Source organism: Calonectris borealis, chromosome Z, assembly GCF_964195595.1.
Source record: "Calonectris borealis chromosome Z, bCalBor7.hap1.2, whole genome shotgun sequence".
In the NCBI taxonomy this organism is placed as follows: Eukaryota; Metazoa; Chordata; class Aves; order Procellariiformes; family Procellariidae; genus Calonectris; species Calonectris borealis.
Window position 1 is genome coordinate 3,346,857 of NC_134352.1, and position 18,844 is coordinate 3,365,700.

The following is an 18,844-nucleotide window of genomic DNA, read 5'->3' on the forward strand; positions in this document are numbered from 1 at the left end:
TTCCAGCATCACTACACAAGGCCATGGATGCCTTGATAAAAATAAGACTCAAAAGGCTGTGGCAGCTGTACTGAAGCTGAGCATTAATGGTCAGACCTACTCTGCATTTCTAACAGCTCATTATTCATAATAACCTCAGGCCCACGGCAAGTTTTAAAAGAAGTGACATGGCTTGGGAAAATCAAGCACTGGAAGGCAAGCGCAGCGGTACCGTGACGCAGGAAGACACAGTGTCTCCCTTTCATGATTCAGTCCTTCAGAAGTCTTCGTATGAGCACACTGAGCGAGGACCTTCCCTCCAACTACGCTGATTTTTCTAGAGGACTGATCAGGGAAGAACAATTTCACACCGGTCAGCATAAACCACAGCCGCCTCAGGGTACTCTAAATGACACTTGGCAGGCCAGAGAGGTTGTTCAAGCAGTGGAGGCTGACTGAAATGCGGCATGGCTTCATATTTTGATGACTCTCCAATATGCAAGAGTTTCCTTTAGCAACAGGTTCCTCTCAGGAAATAGATTTTTTTTTTTTTGGTCTGCTCCGCAACAAGAGAGTAGCTCAAAATAACCAGGAAAGAGCGATTTGTTCTGTATTTCCATCGAGTAGCTCCAATAAGCAGCCTTACGGTAAGGTGAAAGCAGCACTGGTTTATAACTGAGTCAAAGGGTGTTGCTGGAGCTTTCAAAGAGTCCTGACGCAGCCCACATCCCGCTGGCATCGCCTTGGCAGGATGCGGCTGCCCACCAGCTCTCCCATATTCTTTGGAAAATCCCTGCCACTTTTGTTAGGTTTTTTTTTTTAATGACTTGCAAACAAACTGCATGCTTAACCCATGTTGGCCAAATTTCATGGGCTGTTTCAAATTTTAAACTGAATTCTGATTTTCTTAAATCAAGTCGCAGTTCAGCTTTATAAAATAGCTCGAGTTCTGGTTTTATTAGAAAAGATCTTGGAAATGTATTCATTATACACTGGAAATTTCTAACTAGACAGTTTAAGATATTAAAGTGATATTTACATATGTACATGCTCTTACTATAAATATTTTGCCTATTTCTTTCCATAAAAAAATGTAGCCAGCTGTGAGAATTGGGTCCTAAATGCAAGCGATTGGGTCCTAAATACACACTCCACTGAAATCAAAGAGTGCGTGATGATTACAGAAGTTTATTAAAAACTTGCATTCTGCTGGAGTTACACTTTACAAAGCAAAAAGTTTTCTAATATTAGTGGGTTCCAGTCCCAAAGAATAATCTGTTATGTGTGAAGCACCTCTAAAATTTGAGATGACAGACAGTTGTAAATGTTACACTTCTCTCTGTATTGTATGCAACTGAAGCTATTTAAATGTCAGTTCCTGTTCCTTCTAGTTCTGACAAATTCTTTTTGTAATTTACAAAGTAAATTTGCTAAAAAATTATAAGCTTTTTACCAGTAAGATAAGACATTTACAAAAGGTAATAAAATGTCAGGTAAAACAAATTAGAAATGTAACAAAATGCACCAGCATTTATAAAGATTTCTTATTTTTAACTTAAACAATACAGTGTTTGCTGAACCTCTACCATAGTTCGTGTCGGTGCTCATAAACAAAGAACACTAACATAAATAAATGTTCTTGCTGATAAGTGAACCACAGGCAATGCTTCCTGGTATTAGTGAGTTGTTATTTTTTTTTCAATTTATCTCAATTCTCACCTCCGAACGACGCAGCCAGAGAATCTTCAGCTCTGGATGTTAACAGAGGTTTTTGCAATACATAGAGTTTTGTTTGTTTGGGTTTTCAGGGTGGGTTTCCCCCCCGCCCCTGCTTTGCAAACATACGCAGCTCTCGGCACAGCCTGTGCAGAGCGGAAACTCGCGGCGTTACTGCTCTGGGGGAAGTACCAGTTTCTTTCCTCACAAGCAGTCTGAAAAACCCTAAATTTGTCAGCTTGCAGAGCGGCGCGAGTCTGCACCCCCGCGCCCCTTATCGAAAGCGTTGCATCTGCCTTTCCCAGGTGGTAAACGGCAGATACGCGCCCAGCTGCCTGCGAGGCCGCCCAGCAAAGCTCGGCTCTTGGCTCCGGGCGCTGCTGCTGCTGAGCAAACGCCGCGGGCGATGCCCGAGGAGCTCGGGTCCCCGCCGGCAGCGGTCCCACGGTGCTCAGCCACCTCCGGCGAGGAGCCCGCTTGGCACCACTTCCACGTCTGTTAGCCCCGGAACGACAAACTGCCTCTTGTTGAAGGCTGAGCGTTACTGGCTCCACCAGCTGTTTATGAACGGGGTTTTACAAGGCTGCGCTTTGCAAGCCAGCGTCGGCGTGCTGCAGAAACAGAATTTGAGATAAGCTGCTTCTTGCAGCTGAGCGTCCCGAAGCCAGCGCAGCTCCCCGGGGGAGATGGGGCACCTAGCAAAGTCATGGAAGAGCGCCTGCGCAAACATTGAGCCTCTGCCCCAAAAATTCCTGTCCGGTTGGAGCTACAAGTCCAGCTTACTCTTTTGTGCATCTTTGTAAGAAATCTTATTCTCTGTATGTTGTGCAAGTTCTTCATAAACCCATGGCCACGATGTTCCACCAGCTGTTTCACAGGTTATCCTACATTTAGATGTGGTCTTGACCCATGGTGACAACTACACAAATTTTGATGTCAAAATGTAAAAGACTCTTGGTTCAATTTGCCCTACTTACCTAAGAGATGGGGTGCAAGAACAGGGAAAAAACACTTTTCACCCTATAATTTCAGCAAAACAGTTGATTGAGAAAGGTTGTAGAGACCTACAGAATTATTTTGGAAAAAAATTAAAAAGGCTACTGCTTTCCCTATAGCTGCAGCTCAAAGATTACACCATAATGTTATTTTTGCTTTTGTTTAATCACTTTTCCTCAAATGGAAATAGAGGATTTTCTCTGGAACGCCGAATGTCATCTACTTATGGATCAAAGCAAGCAAATCTCAGATGAACCATAAAGGAGTCCAGTACAGCCGTGAAACACGTCACCCACTTGTACAAGCACATTTTGAGACTTCTGTAATCAAATACTACTGCCCAAAGCATAACGCAGCTGGACTGACCCCCTTTGATTCCGTGTTGTGCTTGGCCTCTGTCACCTCGTCGAGACGATGGGAAAATGAACAACCCAAGAAATCTCTTACTGCCCATGCTACTGCTGTGGGTATTGTTTGGTATGAACGAAAATGAAAGCCGCGTTTGTGTTTGATGAATTTAAATCACTTTATATCTCATGCAGATTAGCTCAGAGACAGGCCTATACCTTTTATTTCATATATAATTCAACATGGGGTAATTAATTCTTTTAGTGGATATAAGTTTTGAATAAAATGCAAAATGTTTAATAACAGTCAACCCTTTGGCATTATTTAGTTTTCTTTTAGTTTCTTTCCTCTACGCAGCAAAAGAAAGAGGGAAGAGGAGAAGAAGGAGGGAAAAAAGGTAACGAAAACACCATTACAACATTTTGGTTAAGAAATGTAAACTCAGAAAGCAGCAGAATTACTTACAATTGCCAGAAATCAAGCCAAAGCTTGCTCGTTCATGTTTACATTTGAACAGATAGTCCCAACAGTTTTTTGAATGACAACTCTACATCAGTGGGAATTGCTGCTAGAAATTTGACCCTATCACCTTTACTCACATGTCAATATTCATTACGAGTAGCACCATATTCATTAATGGAGGTACTCACAGAGTAACTACCAGCAATAGAAAACAGTGGGGAAAACCCAGTCCACCATGAACAAAGAATGAAGAAGTGCCAAGATGCTGTTTTGAAACAGCAAAGAACAGGATCTTCAGAAGATTCAGTTTGAGTCAGTGTGTGCAACAACAGTCTTGTCAATAAACCAGAACGATTGCATAATAAAGCAAAAAACAATTTCCTTGTTTTTCTCTACTGCTGCTGTTTCTGTAGAACTAAACAGTTGGGAAAAGGGGAAAAATAAAATGCCTAAGCAATGTTTTTCTTTAATGAGGACCCAAAACATCATCTGCTGTTGTTTTAGAACATGGCCCATTTGTGTTTCAGTCTTCTCATTTTACCATCTTCTGGATATTTCTCAGAACAATTTTATACCTACTTTTTTTTCTTTTTTTTTTTCCCCTCCTGTGAAAGTACATACTAAGGAAGCACCAACTACCAAAGGAGAAGCAGCAAGGACCTAGCAGAAGCACTGCGTTAATGCAGATTAGGCTTCCAAGGCACTGGAAGCTCTGGAGTCCCCAGGCAGATCATCCCAGAAGCCCCAGAAGACTTGTAGCCCTTGGCATTTGACCAGGAAAATAAGCTGGTAGAAACCTGCTTGAAATACGTTAGAGCAGGGTTCTTGCTAACACTGCAATTTTAAAATTATATAAGGAGTTGTGTGTCTGATTTCAGTTAATTCTCTTGCTCTTGTTTACATCTAAGGCTTCTCTCCCATGTGTATCACTCATCAAGGCATTTGAAACAATGATCTATTATTATGGTTACTTTCTGGTTTTTGACTATTTAATATTTGTTACAGTTTCTCACATTCAAGAAAATGTTTCCCTTGTACTAGCTTTTAGGGCAGACACTCTTAATTAGAGTACTTTTTCTATTAATTCTTTAAACCAAGGATTTTAATACCAGTTTAGCTGAAAAAGGAGGTGTTTCCATGTGCAAGCTGTCAAACTAAATGAGGCTTATATTCACAGTCCTGCCCTTTGGCATGAAGAATAAAAAAATGTCATGCAAAAGTTTTTTTCCTGCTTCAAAACAGTATTTAGTCTGTACACTTTCTTTAATCTGCATGTTTTGTTGTAACATAATAAATATCCAGGATAAGCATGCGCTACAACCTCTTCTTTTGCAGCCTCCCTGTTAGACGTACTGATTCTGTATAAGCCATACTGACAATTACATTTAATACCACTAATCAATCTGCTAAAGCTGTGTTCCTTTTTCTCAGACGTACCTTAGCAAAGTTCAGTGAGATACACTTTTAATTACCGGTGCTGTTACATAGCACAGACAAGACACTGCTTTCCAAAGCACAGCTCACTGCTCTAAATACAGTCAACGTCCATGTACTTCATGCAACTAAAATGTGAACACAAAATTGACCTATTTAGGAAGATCAAATACAAGAGCTTAGATGTATATATACTTATTATAAACAGCATGTCATAGAATCATAGAATCATTAAGGTTGGAAAAGACCTCTAAGATCATCGAGTCCAACCGTCAACCCAACACCACCGTGCCCACTACACCATGTCCCTAAGGGCCTCATCTACACGTCTTTTAAATACCTCCAGGGATGGTGACTCCACCACTTCCCTGGGCAGCCTGGTCCAAGGCCTGACCACTCTTTCAGTAAAGAAATTTCTCCTAATGTCCAATTTAAACCTCCCCTGGTGCAACTTGAGGCCATTTCCTCTCGTCCTATCGCTGTTACTTGGGAGTAGAGACCAACCCCCACCTCGCTACAACCTCCTTTCAGGTAGTTGTAGAGTGCGATGAGGTCTCCCCTCAGCCTCCTCTTCTCCAGGCTAAACAACCCCAGTTCCCTCAGCCGCTCCCCATCAGACTTGTGCTCCAGGCCCTTCACCAGCTTCGTTGCCCTCCTCTGGACACGCTCCAGCACCTCCATGTCCTTCTTGTCGTGAGGGGCCCAAAACTGAACACAGTATTCGAGGTGCGGCCTCACCAGTGCCGAGTACAGGGCACGATCACCTCCCTGCTCCTGCTGGCCACACCAGTTCTGATGCAGGCCAGGATGCCGTTGGCCTTCTTGGCCACCTGGGCACACTGCCGGCTCATGTTCAGCCGGCTGTCGACCAGCACCCCCAGGTCCTTTTCCTCCGGGCACTTTCCATCCACTCTTCCCCAAGCCTGTAGCGTTGCCTGGGGTTGTTGTGGCCGAAGTGCAGGACCCAGCACTTGGCCTTGTTGAACCTCATACATTGGCCTCAGCCCATCGATCCAGCCTGTCCAGGTCCCTCTGCAGAGCCTTCCTGCCCCCCAGCAGACATTAGTGCCAATGAAGTAGTCAGAGCCAGTTGCTGGTATTGATCTCACTATTGCTTATTTTAGCATTTCCTGCTACATTCTAGCATATGAGATGAAGGCTTTTCTAAACTGTTGGAAAACAGATAAACCAAGAATGAGTTTTTTTAGTAGCAGTAGGCAGTATTCTGCTAATTAAAGACCATAAAGTAGGAGGGACTATCTTGCTAATTTCTTACACAACCTGAACGGAAATACGAGGCTTTTAAAAGCAGTCAGTGGCAGGGATGCAAGCCTTCATCCTGCAGCTGTGCTCGGTTACTCCTGCCGTAGTACTACGCCGGCTTCAGAGAAGTCTCTGGAGTTCTGCTTGGGCACAAAATTCTCCTCTTCTGAAGCTGTTTGAAGGATCAGGCCCCAAGGTCATTTGTGGGTGCAACTTTCAGCTATAACAACCTATCCTTGCAACCCTTTAAAACTTCCTTGATTTGTCAGAACTTAACGGTGGTTGGGAGTTTTACTGTAATAACAGATATTTTTCTCTACTCCCTTTTCAAGATTCCGTCACTCAAATCAGCCAGAATTTATCTTTCTTTATTTTAATGCTTTAAAAGGACAACACAGCGATTATGTCTGTTTCTGATGTGCTAACATTTGCTTAACATTAACAGTAAATATTTGCCAAGATATAAAAAGCACTCAACCCCCTGCCCCCACCCCCAACTATTCTCCTCCACTGAAAACATATGTTGGTAATGAGGGATAAATAAAAGGTAATTAAAGCCATCACATTTAGCAGTGAGATATTTTTAAATAATCCTTAGCAGTGGGTAGCGCATTAGGCAGCTTCACTGGAAATAATGGAGGAGTTCAGAAAATAAAGCACAAGTACAGAATACAAAAAGGCCAAACTTTGTGTTCTCTTAACTGTTGCTATAGTTCAGGGAAGCAGGGTAATTTGCCCAGTGTATATATATATATATATATATGTGCTTATGGGAATGTCTATATTGTGATGCAGTGCAGACATAACCCAAGTAGCTCTGGTTCATCAGAAACGTTTCTCCTACAGTAGCACAGAGCTCAGCATGGGCTAATTTACCCTGCTGAGAAGGGCAAAACAGTGAGGTTTTTTTCACTGGCCAGTGAAAAATGCAGGCTTTTTTCCCCCCACCGCTTGCACAGCATTCGGCCTCACATCCAGATGTCCAAGCACCATTCTGCGCTGAGCTCTAGCAACAGCGGTTTGCAAAATCTTTAAAATCCTAGGTGATTTGCCAGCGAACTGAGGAGAAAGGAGGTGGAAAAATTGGGATAACAGGAAGCACAGGCTGGAGCGAGAGGTCCACGTGGGGAGACACTTCCAAGTCCACGCAGAATATAAAGCAAGGCTCGGGCATTAGGGGATTGGAATTCCACATCCATTCGTCTTCCTCTTAGCACGTCTGACAGTTCAATTAAAATCCCTGAATGCTTTTTCTGGCTATTCTTAGCTATTTTCTTAGCTATTCCCTTAGCTACTCCTGCCTGTAAAAGTCTGGCGTTTCAAGCATGTTGTTCTAAGATTCAGGACTAATTTCAGTGCTTTTGAAGTAATAGGGGAAGGGCGACATAAGAGACTTCATCCAAATACTTGGACAGAAATTAGCTTGCTCAGGCTAAAAAATTCCTGTTACTGGTAGTGGCGCACGTCCTTGGGTTTAAGAAAGCAGGGCTCCATTTTAGGGAACAGCTAGCAAGCCAGGGATCTGTGCCCAGAACATGTGCCAGCAGTGAAACAGTCGTCCAACGTGGTGAGACCCCAAGCAGCGTCCAGTATTTTGTCTGACTGGGTTAAGTGTCAGCGCACCAGCCCCGCAGGTGTTCGGTCAGAGAGAAAGCATGACTCCATAAATAATTAAGGTTTACAGGGTCCTCCTTGTACGTGCAGTCAGTAAATAATTAGAAGCTGCGGGGGCTGTGGCCCTTGAAATAAAACTTAACGAAAAGTAGTGTCTGGAAAGGAGCTTCAGGAAGATTTTACCCTTACAACAAAAACATCAAAACAAATGAACCTTGGAGAAGTACTTAGACAACACATCACGAGTTACTACGTCTTATGTTTTTGTTCAGATTGAGCCCTGAGCTTAGGCTGTCCCCATCCTCCCACCTATCCCTCTGAGTTAAAACTCCTTTATTTAAGAAATCCTTGGTGGGCCTTATCATTCAAACTTCCAGTCCTGGCAAGTCTTTAAAGTAAACGTTTCTCGTCACGCAACTTTTATGCACCTTGTGTAACGCTGAATATACAAGCAGGACAAAATCATTTGCAGGTTTGTGCTTCTTTCAAGCCTTCCGCTCCTTCACTACGCTCGCAAGCGATGTGAACCCTGCCACCCTGCTCACATTTGTGCTTCACCACGTGAGAGCATCTTCAGGAGTGCACATGATCTCTACTTTTGTGCATCGCACAGCTCTCAGCATACAGGTGCTAAACAAACCAAGAATTAATATCTCAGAGCATGAGTTATTTCCACGCTTCTATTTTATCACTGGTTTGGGTTTCAACCCAGCAGGGCATGACTCACTCAAGGAAACCGAGCATTCAGACAGCAACTGCACTGCTTGTTTTGTCTGAAATCCAGGTCTGACTCCCTCTCATGTGAGGATACACAAAGTGCCCTTGACGCATTCCTACGCACCTGGTACCGGAACGCATTTTCTGTGAAGTTTCTTTTCCAAATAATGTTGGCCACAGCTCCTAGAAATTAATTTCTGCCCATGTGCAAGAGCTTGATTCAGATATAAACTGCAATGTGAGTAACAGGAAGAGTCAGTCACAGAAAAAAGTTCATCATTTCCAGCTTTCTGTAGCCTTGTGTTCTCCTGTCCCCTGGATGCGGCTGCACAGTCACAGGTCCAGTGACTTTGCTGGAAAAACCTCTGCCTTGGGCTAGACTGTAGAGGAGATAGCAGTGTTTCGTTTTTTCTAGAAAGGAATTCTGCTGGACAATCTTTTTTCATTATTTCTCATCGATATCACCATGGCAGACGATATGATACAAAGAAGATATATTTGTGAGGACATTTAACTTAGCCTTTTTCTGCTGTGAGATGTTATCATATCATCGTCGCGGAAACCAAAGACACGCATAATTCTGTAATTTTGAAGTACTGTAATGGTAGATGTGGTTCTTCTGTGCTCCGTTTGTTTGCCACGGGGGATTTTACACAGGAAAATGAATGAATCAGGTGGGACCTCCTGAGAGGAGACATCATTCTTCTCTTGGGCAAATAAATGATCCTACTAAAAAAGAGACACTTCTAGAAACTGGAGGGATTGGCAGACAGAAAAGAGCTCTTAAAAGTGCAAGGAGCAGAGAGCCATGGCTCAGGAATTAAAAAAACCCAAACGTTCTGGGAACTCGAGGAAACTGTATGGTCTGCTTCAATTAAAAAGGGTAGGCTAAAGCTTGGCAAAAGCCGGGCTTGAAAACCAGCCTGACCAGCTGTTGCAAGGACACAGTGAGCAGGGAGATGTTTGTTTATAAACTCTTAAATTTGTATTCTATCATGCCTAATCACTTCCAGTTTTCTCCTTTTCAAAGGTTACTTGTTTTAGTTTATACTCGAATAAAAACAGTCCTTTGGCCTTCTTAGGGGAGTTGAGTTTCAAGAAGGCGGCCTAGTCAGACCCAGACTTAAAGCTAAGAGTACTTCTCAAGTTTATAAAAACATACTTTAATGCTATTGTAGGTAAGAGTTTTCAAACCACCCAAGTGAGTTAAAAGTTCAAGCTCCTCTGAGCTGTGATTCTAGCCAATTTTAGAGTAGTACATTTTTTTAATAACATCTATTATAGCTCTGGACAATCTCTTGGGTACAAGTCCACTGAATGTAGCATAATTAACCTTTAAACTCGTGTTTGTGAACGAAAAGTGATACTTGTAATCAAATAATTCTGGCTTCTGATCTCAGAAACAGATGAGTTAAAGCAAAACCTTGCAAATGGGTGTGGTTCCACTGGCTTCAAAGGGTATGGAAATTTTTACTTGCATGCAAGCATGGACAATCAAATTTTCAGGGTTATATGAGAAATTAGAAAGCTACTTTATTGTCAAGGATTCCCATTTTAGAAGTTCTTTTGCTTGCTTCTTTCTTTTGTAAGTTTAAGAGAGTTATAAGATGTCATGAACCCAAACCCAGCTTCCTCCGTAAAAGATGACTGAATGGTTGCAAGTCTCAAGTCATTCACCAGTTTGAGGTTTTATATCTATACCTGCACTGGTTTCCAGAACTGTCTGCAGTCTGTAAATCCCCTGTGATGCAATCCCTCTGGAGATACATGCTAGACATATATTGCTGACATTTTTCTTCAAAATAACCACCAATGACACCGGGATGAAACTGGTGGGAGCTACATTTTATATAATTCTTCACATTCCTCTCTTCACTTCTCCATTGCACTTGACATCTCACTTTGCCAATATCTACAGTTTCAATTTGCCTCCATATGTTTTCCACCATACCATGTGAACTGTGTCTTTGTACTTTAGGAGACCTATTAGAAATATACTCAATTTAAACATATTGCTAAGATCAAACTCACTTTGAGAACATTAGCTAAAAGATTTTCAGAAATAAGGCCATGACTGGCTAGCCATATACACCAGGACAACAGCAAGCCTTGAACTATCTGAAGTTCAGGAACCACAGTGAGCTTTGGAATTTGATTTTAAGCTGAACTCTTGTCTTGTTGTGAACTCATCTTTTCTTATTCTTTTCTTATTCAACAAGAAAAATTCTTCTCAAAAGGAGAAGAAGGGTGTTAAAGTGTGCAAGGGCATTAACAATTCCTGTAAAGAAACACAAATTATAGGTTTGGTTTGTAATCCTGAAAGAGACGATCAGATGGGAGATAAGGAAAAAAAAAACCAAAACAAATGAAAGAGAAAGGTTATCCTGAGGTCTCCATTTATGTCACCACACAAAGTCATGGTGACATTCAATGTAATAAGAAATGACAAAAGGAAATACTTTTCTAAAACAGCGTGTACCTAAACGGTAGAATTTATGTCCTTAGAAGTTATTTTAGACAGAGATATTTCAGACAGACATTGCAGCAAATTCAAACAGGGGTTGGAAAATTGTCTATATGACATAAAAACTCAGAAATATAGAATGATAATATACTTTTTTTAGAGTGATTTTAAACCATCTAGTTCAGAGCTTAATTCAAATTTGTTATTAGCCAGTTGAAAGGAGCTGACACTTGCCTCTTATTGCTAAAACACACTAATGCCTCAGCCATCATGGCAATTCTTAAGCAAGGATATACATTTTAGAGCATGGTTACTAGAGACCAGGGTAGACAACATACTTGAAACTTAGAGATACGTTAGAGATTTCATTTGCAAACATTGACAAACCTTCATGTAAGACTTTTAACATAACATAAAAAGTAAAAGACAGGATAGACAGCAAATGCCTATTCAAGCCCCTTCTACAAGTCAGCTGCACACAGAGAATGCCCACACTTTGAAATTTCATGACATGATTGAGCCAATGGTTATCACACACAGAAATTAAGCAGAGGCGCAGTTACAAACATCTGCATCTGAAATAACTTGTTATTCTTTTTTAAAAGAAGACATGAGAACTAATGCATATTTTTAAGAGGGGGTCAAATCTTATTACTTTCCTTAGTGAAGGTATTGTATCAGATATTCATAGAACCTCCACATTTTTCTTTACAGATATCCAGATAGACCGCTCTTCCACCCTCTTCCATTCAAACCCATCCTAGGCAAATACCCATCTCACTACTTCTTTCATTCAAGTTATGCCGATATGACTTTCACTGCCAACTTTTCCAGCCCCATGCAAACAGCCTTTCACCTCTTCAGCTGAGCGATGGGGAAATTAGCAAAGGGAGGAGTTGGCAGTTAGCTCTTTCACGCATCATTGAGCTATGATCTGAAAAAACTTATGCTACTTGGTGGCATTGATACAGACAAATTTACCAGTATCATAAAAAAATGCACATAATGCCAAAGAGTGCACTATTCACGCCATACATAAACTCTCCTAATTATGAAAATAATCACCAATATGTATACTACTGTTATCACAATAGCAGCCTGTTAGTTTCATACTGTGACATGTTATGGGAGTTATTGTACAAAATATATGCATTTGTGTGTAGAATTTGTCACATCTGAAGAAAGACCTTGTCACAATACTTCTTTTGAAGCACAAAATCCAACACAGCTCAAATAATTTTTTGTTCAGTACAAGCATAAAATGAAGTTCTTTCGGCATAGGCGTCCTGTTGGCTATTAATTATGCCCATGGCATTCTGGTTAGGAACAAAACAGTTGGTCAGACAACACAGTAATGCAAAAATGAGTTGCCTGAAGGAGTGATCACTTAGGAGAGAGCTAAGATAACAGGCTTCACTGCTTTTATTACTTTAACCAGACTTCCAGCTCTCACATGAAATGAGCTCCTTAGCAGCACACCATTGTTCTCAAGCTATTTCTGAGGCTGATTCTGAAGTTAGTATGTAATGACCTTGACTATGGAAATCTCCTTGTTACTTTTTCCACTACTACCTCCTGCTTTGGAGAAAACAAGCCAAATGATGTAGTTCAATCTGTCCTCTTTCGTACATCCTGGCTTTGAAAGTCCTCTTTGTATAATTAAGAGCAACTTTTAAAGTGCTCTTCAAATTAGGAATTAGCATCAATGCTATTTAGGAAAATCCTTGCAGATACCTCCTTACAGTGTTCACATTGACTGAGCTGGAATAAGCTGCACACTCACTAAGCTTGGGACCATTTCTGGCATTTGCCCACTTTAATAAGATGCTGGAAGAATTTTATATTTAATTCGGGCAAATGAGTTGGACTGAGTATTTTTCCTCTACTTAATAATTTTACCAGAACTTACGGATTTTTCCTTGTATTTGAAAGAATGAGACATGGACATCAAAAGAAAACTGTGAAACTGTGGTTCACTGCATAATAATACCATCAGCCCACTGTCTGATTGCAGTCAGAAGACTTGCTGATGCTACACATTTCTTGTGTTTACCATGCACAGAGAAGCATTTTACCATGAAGAAAAAAGCAATATTCTTGCTTGCCATATTCTGCAAAGAAATATCTATGTGTATGGGTTGGTATAGAGCTACGCAGCACTCCCTGATGTAGCGTGAGTATCAGAAATGGTCTGCTATTGCGGACCTCAGATACTCTTCCGAGTCGAGAGCCCGTGTCTATTAATGTGGGACTAAATCTTGGCCAACATGGCTAGACAACTTGTAGTACCCACTGTAGCTCATTTAGATCTAAATCAGGCATCCCTGCTTATCACGCACTGCACACATATACACATATATATGTATATACAAGTAATATTTATAAGTGCACATATATATGTATGCACATATACTCAAACATACAGATATTGAATTCCAGTATCTACTTCTCACAGTAATTCCCTTTGTATGACAAAAAACTACTGTACTGAATTTTGTTCAATTATAATGGAACGATGCACACTGTATCTTCCTCTTTTATTAAAGACAGATGGATATTCTCCTGGTTTGGGTCTACTCTGCAAGTACCCTCATAAGAAGTTTTCATAAAAAGGACTTGTACATTCTTCTATTATTTTAAAAAGAAGTTGTGTGTTTACTCTTTCCTGCACATGAAGCATGGAATAAGCATCATACCCTTATATCCTAGAACAGCTATTATCATAGATCAGCTTTGCCAGAAAAGGGGCCAGAGGAAAAGAGGTAGGGAAGGAGAACAAAAATATTTATGTATCTTTCCTCTTAAATGTCTCGAGTTCTATGAAGATGTATTGTTTTAATTAGGACAGTTTTCTGAGGTTATATATAGCTTTGAAAGGGCTGTGTTAATTATTGGCATTACAGCAGTGCTCAAATTGGGAACAGTTTGGAATATAACACCTTCAATATTCCAAGAGAAATATTTTAGGAAATGTATTTGACGTGTTAATGTAGTAGCATTGTTTAGCAAAGAATGTATTTAATAATCTAAGAGATGGGGGTTTAAGACTTGGTTTGGTGTTGTGTTTTTTTAAACACAGAAATGAAATGGAAAAAACCTATGCTCTTCTGCTCACTTCTGCAGCAGTAGCCATTTCTATCCTTTACCCTGGAATTGCACAGTCTCAGGAAAGAATACATAATTTACCCACAAGCAGACATGTTGAAGCTGGCTCTGCCAATGCTCAGCCCAGGATGCAACTGTGGAGAAACTGAAGCAAAGCCCAATTGTATGGAAAGTGCTGCATTGCATATGGGTGACATACTTGCTTCATCTCCACCAGATGAGGAATCCCCCTGCCCCTGACTGCATTTGCCTGTATGCATATCCCTTTCTGTACGTGCAAGCAAATTAAATATAAAACAATATAGAGAGTACAATAGCTAGCTCATGCTTTTTTAAAGGAAAACTTACAGATCACTGTAGACAAGGCCATAAATCTGTGCTGTGCTGTGATGATAGATTCCTCTCAGGATAATTAAAAGCAGGATCACAACAAAAGCTGGAAGCCCCCAACTCAAAAGGAAGTAAAGCAGATAGCGCCGCTCTGTGTGTTCATCATTCATCACCAGGACGTACCAGAAATTAACAGCCTGAAGAATAATGCAAAATATTAATCAGTAGACTTGGTGGATGATTAGCTATCCCAAAACCCAAATCACTCTGAAAGTCATAATACAGCATATTTCTGTCCCAGCATATGTGTATACATAAACATTTTTCAACATAAATATTTTGTTCTCATTTTCTTCTCTAAAGTAATCAAAAGAGACTGATTATAAAAGAAGTATGCTTATTTATATAACTGTTAGATTTGGAATTAGACTATCAGAGGGGAAGGGACAACCCTGTTTAGTAGAAAACACTATTTTTGCAGTGCAAAAATAGCTTTGTGGTGCAAAAGTAGCTTTCTTCTTGGATTTCCATACCTTCACAGAAAAGACATCTAATATTGCTAAATCTGATCTGTATTGAATATTTTTACACTATTGTTCAGCTGTATGTATCTTCTTGTAGGAAATGCACTAACCTCCTTCAACAATTCTGACTGTGGTCCAGTCCTGGGCTCAGCAGTACAACAAAGACATGGAGCGAGTCCAGCAAAGGGCCACGACTGGAGCATCCCTCCCATGAGTAGAGGCTGGGAGAGCTGGGACTGTTCAGCCTGGAGAAGAGGAGGCTCAGGGGGATCTTATCCATGTGTATAAATACCTGATGGGAGGGAGTGACGAAGAGGGAGCCAGACTCCACTCAGTAGAGTAGAGTCCCAATGGCAGGACAAGAGGCAATGGGCACAAATTAATATACATGAAATTCCATATGAACACAAGAAAAAGCTTTTTTACTGTGGGAGTGGTCAAACACTGGGCCAAGCTGTCCAGAGAGGTGGTGGAGTCTCAATCCTCAGAGATAATCAAAACATAACTGAACATGGTCCTGGGCAACCTGCCCTAGCTGACCCTGCTTGAGCCAGGGTGTTGGACGAGACAGTCTCAAGATGCCCCTGCAACTTCAATGGTTCTGTGATTCCGTGTAATATTTGTATAACAGTTTGAGAAAAAAATGCAAATAAGTGAATGTAAATTCACGTGCATCTCTACAACAATCTGTGTCTTCTAATGATCAACTCATCATCAAATGGCATAACTACGAATTTAAAAAATATATGAATCAAAATGAAGAAGTGGAATAGTTGAAATCTCTTGAAAGTGTGAGTAAGGAAACACTTTAAGTAAAACAAAATACTTGAGAGTTTTGCTTGAATCTTTGCATTTTCTATAAGAGGTTAATAGTAGAAACACTTTCCCATGTGCTGAGCATTTTTTTACACACATCTACACACGTTACTACTTTCTGATAAACACCTAAACTGTCCATAATAAAAATACATTTTCCAAAATATTTCTTCACTTCCTCCATGTCAAACATATTATACCAGCTACAGCTCTGCATGTGATATAATTATTTCTGGCCTTTTATATGGGGTGAATAAGGGATTAATTTTGTCTTTTTCTGTGTAGAGGGCATCTAATTCAAGCTTGTGCCTCTGGCCTGTCTTGACAGTCCATGGGGAGAGGACAGACATCTTCAGGCACTCATTGATCCTTACCCAATCATACTCACCTCTCTCCATTGTCTACACAGGGATTTAATAAAATAATGTTGATTTATATACTTAATTTGCAGCTCTCTATTGTTAGGATAGGTAAAATCCGTATACAGTGACAAGACAATTGCAAAGTGATTATTTGTGTTTGTGAAATTTTGCAGATTCCCCTCAGCCAAGAGTTCGTCTACCAGTTTGTTCAGGCAGACTGAATCTTCACAATCAAGTACTTAATTAGTGGTTTGTGGATTCCTTACCTAAGCCTCAACAGTTAATTATCATTACAGTATTTTTTCTCTGATTTATATAGCATGAATATACAGTACTTTCTATCATGAATCATAAAGCACATTGCATATGCTAACAACCTGTTTTCAAAAAAAATTATTAGTTTAGTAAGCATTTTAAATGCTCCCTTAGAGAATGACATTTCATAAATATATCCAGTGTATGTAATTATATTAATTATATAGTAATTATTATGGCCTTTTTTTTTTCATTTGGTGATTGGTGCTATGTGAACAAAGGCAAAGTTTGTTTTCTTTAAAAGAACACAGGAAAATCCTACCATATAATTGTAACTGTCCTGTATAGGTTGAAAGAACACAGAAAAACTATTAATTCCACTGCTGGACATTCACAGGAAGAAAACATTAAACAGATGAAAATCGTATTTGGAAAAAAAATCCACCGTTTGTGGAAAGATTGGTTGTTCTCTTATAATGTCCTTTTCTCTCATAACTTTTATACGGGATTGAAAACCCATTCAAGATTCTGTTTGTCACCTTATGCCAATAAATATTCTTCAAATTACATGCCCTTGTAGTCCTGACTAGGCTGTTCTTCACTGCGAGCATTTCCAGACAGCAAAATCCTTGAAGTGATTTATGCCGTTATGCTCAGGGATCGTTGGTTCTACTAATTCTGACAATCTGGTGAACATTGTTCTCAGTCATCCAACTGAGATTGCTTTCTAAGAAATTGTACCTCATGTCCTTGCTCTGTGTTTGTTTAGCCGTATTTAACTATCTCACCTCATTTATCACAGAAGAACACTTTAACACCAGTGCTGCTGCAAAGATGTAAGGGGGTTTGGATAGTTCACCATTTCCTGCGCAGTGACATTTCTAGCTCGATAATGATAAGTTCTTGTCTTCAACCCCTTTTGATGTTCCAAAATTTAAGCAAAGAAATACAAATAGCGGAGCTAATTTTAGCAAATCCTTTCCTGTTGCCATGCTGAAACAATAACCAGCGCTACAGAAGAATAAAACGTACAGTCCATTTCTCAGGTGGAAGATCAAATGTACAAGTTGCGATTGTTCTGATGTAGAATGCAAAACAATTACGAATTCAAATAACACTCTAATGAGACAATGCAAACTTCAGTGAAGATTTTTTTCTTTTGGAAGAAGCAATTAATTGAAATTACCTTCCCAAAACTGGGGTGCTTTTGTTTATTTCTTTATTTATTCATTCATTTATCTTTAGTGATAATCTGTGGATATCCAGTAAATATTAGCTGCAAAATACTTTAAATAAAGTCTTTCCCAACTCCTTTCTCCCTTCTTTTCAGGAATGGCCACAGCTTTCATTTTCAGAATTGTTGCATGCTTTCCTATAATTCCTTTTTCGAAGCTGTTAAGCAGTCCATAAATCATTCTTAAAAATAAGCATTAAACTTACTGTAAGATAAGTACTTGAATTACAAGTCTGCAATAAATTTATAGAAAATTTAAGGTGTCATTAAATCCACAAATTTAATGTGGATTTAGGTATGGGTGACAGCAAGCTCATGACATTCAGTCTGGTTTGCTTATTGAACTGCCACTTTTGCTGTTGATTTACTCCACTGTAGCAATGGCTCAAAAAAGTACAAAGAGTCCACCTTTTCCCATAATTTTACTCTATGTCAGAATTGGCAATTGAGAACTACACAATTTTAATTTTTTCCTCAAAAGACAGCTTTTAACTTTTTTTTGTAACTTTTTTTTTGGTAACAAGTTAGAAAGTGCTAAAAGAATAAAATTATCTTTCCTGGTAAATAGTTGCCATACTACAGATTTGTCGTGGGAAGAACAACAAATTACAAAAAGGCATCCTTAGTGTGTGTCCTAAGATAAAAGTGCAGACTGCATTTGGAAATACAGGCTTATGCTGTAGCAACGTACATTGGTATGAAGGGACGTTTGTCAGGGTGAAGACTTCTGAATTTCAGACATTAGTATAAGGCAAATATTTCAGGCTAAGCTCACTCTGTGGGCACGAAGAGTCATTTGCACTTGCTTATTCCTTTCCTTCTGCAGTCAAGAAAGTCTCATCTTTAAAAAATTGGGTAATGTTGTCAACATTCTGCAACTTACAAAAATGTCCCTATAAAAGCCAAGAAATAAGGCAACGCAATGCAAAGGGACAGGAACAATCAGACAAGCAAGGACGATTTGATGTGGCCTTTGTTCTGACTCTGAAAATGGACCAGGTGCTCTCTGAGGTCCCTTCCATTCCTGCAGTTCAGTCAATATGTGGGTAGTAGCTATGTGTGTTATCAAATGTACGCCTACAAACACAAGAAACTAAAAATGGGAAAAGAATTAGAATACGAAGCTATAGATTTTGTTGTTGTAAGCACTATTAAAATATGATAAAATGCTAAGTATAATTACTATACCTAGCAATACGCACAAGATGGAAAGATTAGGACAAAA

The 18,844-nt window shown here is 39.9% G+C and overlaps 1 protein-coding gene across 1 annotated transcript in view; it reads right to left on the bottom strand.

Moving 5' to 3' along the window:
- The window catches only part of ADGRV1 (adhesion G protein-coupled receptor V1), a 290,582-nt gene that overhangs the window by 67,802 nt on the left and 203,936 nt on the right, over positions 1-18,844 (bottom strand). Inside the window, exon 86 of the mRNA XM_075138497.1 lies at positions 14,447-14,625. Within this exon, the coding sequence (XP_074994598.1) occupies positions 14,447-14,625 (179 nt within the window). The remainder of the gene's footprint in view (positions 1-14,446; positions 14,626-18,844) is intronic.